A 6000-nucleotide genomic window follows, 5' to 3' on the forward strand; every position below is an offset into this window, starting at 1 on the left:
AGGCTAAGAACCTTGATGTCATCTTCAACTCCACCCTCTCCTTTTCTCCTCACATCTCTGACGTCTCTAAGAAGTCACACTACCAGCTGCACCTCCTCAGATGTATTCTACCTTTTCTCAGTTTCCCCAGAAACTCACTGTCTCTAGAGCCCTGGTCCACTCCAGGCTGGACTATTGCAACAGCCACTTTCTAAATCTACCTGCCTCTACTCTTCGACCTTTGCAACTTATCCAGAACAGGACTGCAGGACTTGCCCTTGGCCTCAAGCCCAGGGATTGTATGTCTACGGCTCTGAAATCTCTTCACTGGCTCCCTGTGGCTGCAAAGATCAAGTTCAAGACCCTCTGCATCATCAACAAGGCTTTCTGGGGCCTGGGGCGGCTCTACCTCCAACTTTCTCTTCCAAAACAACTTTCTTCTCAAGCTCTCTGCTCATCCACCTCCAACTTTCTGAGGGGCAGACTCTTCTCCAAGCAGAGAGTTGGGGGCAGAGCTATCTCCTCGGCTGGGGCCTCCCCCTAGAACAACCTCCCTGCCTCTCTCAAACTTCAGCAGAACCACCTCTGGTTCCAGTAGCAATTCAAGACCTTCCTTTTCGCTTCTGCTTTCTCTCTTCCTCCCCCTGCTGATGCACCCGATTGCTCCGCACACTGGTCACCCTCTGAACTCTGGCCCAGGCTCCTGCATGCCCAGTTGCCCTTGCACTGCCTCCGGGCTCCCCAACACTTAAGGGTCTGTATCTGCACCCCTACAGTCCCCTGTCTCTCTGCACTTATGAGCCACCCGCTGGCTGCACTTGTGAGTTAACTGCACTTCCCCCTTCCCCTGCCCCCTGGAACTTCTCCCCTTCCCTCTTCCCCCCACTTGCGTGATTTGAATGACACAAGGCCTAGCACAATCATTATTTTGTCCTCCATTGTTTCCCCCTGCTTCTCTTGTTGCGCCTAGAAACACTTGTGTACAGGTGTGCTATAAATGCCACATCATATCATATTGTATCATATCATTCAGGCCCGTGTACATGCACCAAAGTGCAGGTATTCACAGACATAGTAGGACCACTATATATCCTAAGGCAACAGCTCCCTCTAGCGGAGCATTTTTTGCATTGCTGCAGCCTCAAGCGCCCATGATGGCATCGGACAAACATACATCTGGCCTTTTAGATATCTATGAACAAGCTGTAAATAAATATTTTTGTTTATGATGATTTAAGGTTATGGTAGACTTAGAAAGTGCAGTCCACTCATTTTGGCAATGTCAACGTTAAGGCTATAAAAAAAGAATGACTCTTCTTTTTTCCCATCTTGGCTATTGCTCTTCTGCTTGCTGGCCTGCCTGCCTATCAGCTTGCGCCTCCTCGCTATATCTTTACCTCTGCCATTCATACCCTTCGCGGTCTCTCTCCCCATCTCTCCACGCTCTCTCCTGGCTACCATTCGAGACCTTGGCTGTTCTTTCATTTTCTCTGTATTGCTTTCAAGAGTACTCACGATCAAGCCCCTCCTTATCTCTCTTCATAATTTAATTTTTATATCCCGATCTCGTCCTCTTCGATCCAACTTCCTCCTCTCTGTCCCTAAGCCACCCTGTGCCCAATCTCGCTTCCGCTCTTTCTCCTTCCTTGCCCCAAAACACTACCTCATTCCCTCTCGAGATCAGATCTTCCTCTACTCTCCACCTTATACATTGGGCCTCATCATATGTTTGGCAGTAGCCGTGCCCTTATTAAGGGCATGGCTACCACCAAACTCGCTACTGGCCCTGGCACCCACGAATGGGCTATTACCGGCCCATTACGAGATGAATGGGCCGGTAATTGCCCATTTGCGGGTACCGGTATGGCCGGCCTCCCGATCCCCATTCTGCCCGATAGGGCAGAATGGGGGTCGGGAACATGGTTACAGCGGCACCGTTAATAACGGTGTCGGTGCAATCACGTGTTCTGCTCGCGGGTACCAGTCTGCACACCTGGTCAGACCACGCCTGCAGTCCGGCACCGGCAAGGAGAACTGGTAATGTGGCGGAGAGCTAACAACGGCGCTGGTAGCACTACCAGGGCCATTGTTGCCGTTCCGCCACATTCGTAATGAGGCCCATTGTCTTAAAACCTTCCTTCTCAATACTGACCCTTAATCCTCCTACCACATGACAATGTGTACTATTCTAGTTGCTGCCTTACTGTTTCTTTAATTAAAGCACACTCCTAACCTCTGAATTGCCTGCTTCATAAAGTTGAACCGCTCCATGTATTGTGTACAGCACTTTGGCGAAAGTGCTTTATAAATGTAACTGACATCATGCCTCCCTCCCCAAGTAACTTTCCTCCTGCCCTTGTGACTTTCAGGGAGGAGTGGTTGGCTGTACAAGAGGTCAGTGTGTCTAGAAAAAAGAATTCAGATAGGGCAGGGTTTTTCTTGCACCCACATCTCATCTAGAAATTCCAATTCACACACCTGCTGGAGGCAGCTCAGCGGGCAAGGCACTGGCATGTGTAGGGAGTGGCAACTGAGTTCAGAGAAAAGAGGAGGTCTTTGGTGAAAAGTGGCACAGAGAAAGACAGGCAGGAATGAGAGGGCAGGATGAATAAAGTGCAGTCGGAAGACCTCCTCCCCACCACCTGCCACCTTCACATTCTGTCCCCATCAACCCATGGGACATGAAGCAATGCAACAGCAATGCCGCGAAGAGCCTATGCTTTCTTAGGAAGGAGAGGGGGTCCTGATACTGAGCCAGTCTGCTCCTGATTCTTGGGGACATGAAGGAGTGTTTCTGTCTTCTCTCTTTTCAAGGCGCTACATGTTATGCTTTCTCCCAATAGCCCAGCGGATGGTATGTTTGCGGATTCCACTGAAAGAAAAATAGTTGCACTTGACTGAACACCGGTCTTCGTAGAGTGATGTCTACCATGTTACTATATCAGTTATATGGCAAAGAAGGGTAGGATTGCGCTTGACACCATTACAATATTACAACCAGCAATCAAGGTACAGTATTTTAATGAGGTAGATTGAGAAATAGCCGACACGTGTTTCGACACTCGGGTCATTTTCAAGGCCTTCAAAATAGTAAATAACAGCTCAGTAGCGGTATCCTATTAAGTATTATTTAATAGTTCCCATCAGTCAGGGTGTATTGTGAAGAAGTGAAACAATGTCAAAGGCCACAAATGGCCGGCGTGGATATATTGCCTGAAAGCGTGCTACACAGCAGATTAAGTAGCTGATCTAATCTAATCTAATACCGGCCTGTGTGGATTGGTTGCTAACACTTCTTCCCTTTTTCATTTGATGATATGTCTTATAAACTTAGTAGTGATAATTAGCGCACAGGTACTCTGATCGTGACTCCACACTCTCTGTTCCCATGTTACTATATCTCTTACCTTTTTACCAACTGTTTGACCTTTCCACCCAACGAGTCATTTAACGTAATGCTCATTCTCTCCTCACATCTCTGACGTCTCTAAGAAGTCACACTACCAGGTGCACCTCCTCAGAGGTATTCTTCCTTTCCTCTCCTTCCCCCAGAAGCTCACTGTCTCCAGAGCTCTGGTTCTCTCTAGGCTGGACTACTGCAACAGCCTCTTTCTAAATCTGCCTGCCTCTACTTTCCGCTCTCGGCAACTCACCCAGAACAGGACTGCAAGAATTGTCCTTGGCCTCAAGCCCAGGGATCGTATCTCTCCAGGACTGAAACCTCTGCACTGGCTCCCAGTGGCTGCAAGGATTACGTTCAAATCCCTCTGCATTGTCCACAGGCCTTCTGGGGTCTGCGGCCTCAATACCTTCAACTCTCTCTTCCTAAATATTTTCCTTCTGGAGCTCTTCGCTCATCCGCCTCCAACTCCCTCAGGGTCAGTCGCTTCTCCAAGCAGCAAATTGGTGGTTGATCTCTTTCTTCAGCTGGGGCCTCCCGCTGGAACAGCCTCCCTGAAAATTTAGGAGGACCATCTCTGGTTCTGGAAGCACCTCAAGACCTTCCTCTTTGCTTCTGCCTTCTCTCCACCTCTCCCCTGCTGAACTTCTGGCTGAAACTGAAACTGCACTGGTCACCTTGCTACCCTCTGTTCTTGGGCACAGGTCACCTCCCCGCCAGTTGCACACCTGCACTGCCCCCCTGGCAACCCTTGCACTCTGGGACTGTTTCTGTATCCCTACAGCCCCTACTAGCACTTGACTCCTGATGTCAGCACTTACCCTGCACCTGCCACCAGCTGGCCGCACTTCTTATTTACTGCTCCTATTTATTGTTTCTATTTATTACTGTTTATCCCATGTACTGCACTTCCCCTCCCTTTTCCCCCCGCACTTTTCCCCTTCCCCTGCACTTGCGCGATCTCAATGTCACCGGGCCATGTAAGATCATTGTCTCTGTCCTCCCTCTGTTCCCCCTCCCTTGCCTCGTCGCACCTTGAAACACTTGTGTATAGGCGCGTTATAAATGCCATATCATATGTTATGTTATGTTATTTTGCATTTATATATATATATGTATATGTATATATATATATATATATATCATATCATATCATGCCTTGTAGCTCAATCGCAAACATTCAGCCCACCACATAATGGCTCCCCCGGCACGTGTCCCTGAAAAGGTCCAGCTGACATGGGTCTGGGTGTTTCCCTCTCCTAAGTGGCCTTCTGGGACCTGGACTTTCACCCAATGTGGCTACTTTCCAAAGTTTCAGTCGCCTTTTCATGGCCTCCCTGTTCTCTGATGTTCTGGACCCGGTCTCCTTCACCTTCTTGGGCAGCCTACTCTTATATACACACCCCTTCCTCTGACAGCTCGAGTGAAGCGGCGAATAGACTTCCTCCGCAGAGCGCTGCCCTCTCCGCCCTCCTCTTCTTGCTGCAATGACCTCTGTAATGGAGGGAGCTCTCTTCCTACTGGCCAAAGTCAAGTGTTGATATGATATCTCCCATGTATTTCAGATCACGCCGTGGACCATGATTCTGGGAGCCCTGGTGGCAATGGCCGGCATCGTGATGGCCGTCCTCCTCACCCAGGAGCGCTGATGAAGGAAGAAGCACAAGGCACAATGGGACCACGATTTACCTCATCACCGCCTCTGGTCCATTGCTTACCCCAAACAGATGCACCTCCCAAGAAGAGGGAAATATAATCCTGTACCTTTGGTCAACATTGATCTTCTAGAACATACCACTCAGCGGGACTTGGATATATGTGTTCTGATCCTTCCTGATTTATCAAACCTTCTCTTTAAGGCCCAGGTGCCCTCAGAAATGTGTGAGGCTGTGTATTGTGTTGCTAAGATCTGTATAGGGCAGAGATCTGCAACCTTTGGCTCTCCACCTGCTTTGTACTATGAGCCCCATGATTCCTGCCAAATGACTACTTCAGCTATGGCTGATGGGAGCTGTAGTCCAAAACATCCAACGAACCAAATCGTACATACCCTTGGTATTGAGGATAGAATAAAACACTTTTTCACAAATGTAATGTAACATAGCACAATCTTGCATAACACAACTGCGCCGCAAGATAGTGAGTGTCAGAGGTCGCTGAGTGGCCATAGAGGGAGAGACAGGCGTGGAGTAAAGCAGGAATATAGCTTAATGCACCACTCACAGAAGTATTCCTTTAAATGTATCAAAACTTCCCCATTAAAATAAATTAAACGATACCGTCCATGTGTGTGTTTGTGTGCTGTGGGTGGGGATTGTGGTCTATGTCCTGTGGTTGGGAATTGTGGTCTGTGTGCTGTGGGTGGGGATTGTGGTCTGTGTGCTCTGGGTGGGGATTGTGGTCTATGTGCTGTGGGTGGGGATTGTGGTCTGTGTGCCGTGGGTGGGGATTGTGGTTTGTGTACTCTGGGTGGGGATTGTGGTCTCTGTGCCGTGGGTGGGGATTGTGGTCTGTGTGCCATGGGTGGGGATTGTGGTCTGTGTACTGTGGGTGGGGATTGTGGTCTGTGTGCTCTGGGTGGGGATGGTGGTCTATGTGCTGTGGGTGGGGATTGTGGTCTG

At 49.2% G+C, this 6000-nt stretch overlaps 1 protein-coding gene across 2 annotated transcripts in view; it reads left to right on the forward strand.

Annotated features, from left to right (window-relative positions):
• LOC138504590 (uncharacterized) overlaps positions 1–5657 on the forward strand; it is a 341200-nt gene extending 335543 nt beyond the window's left edge. For both annotated transcript variants that reach the window (XM_069625178.1, XM_069625177.1), the window contains one exon: positions 4945–5657. In XM_069625178.1, coding sequence (XP_069481279.1) covers positions 4945–5028 — 84 coding nt within the window. In that variant the 3' untranslated portion in view covers positions 5029–5657. The remainder of the gene's footprint in view (positions 1–4944) is intronic.
• The last annotated feature ends 343 nt before the right edge of the window (positions 5658–6000 follow it).

Source organism: Ambystoma mexicanum, chromosome 11, assembly GCF_040938575.1.
Source record: "Ambystoma mexicanum isolate Mex_15411 chromosome 11, UKY_AmexF1_1, whole genome shotgun sequence".
Taxonomy (NCBI): Eukaryota; Metazoa; Chordata; class Amphibia; order Caudata; family Ambystomatidae; genus Ambystoma; species Ambystoma mexicanum.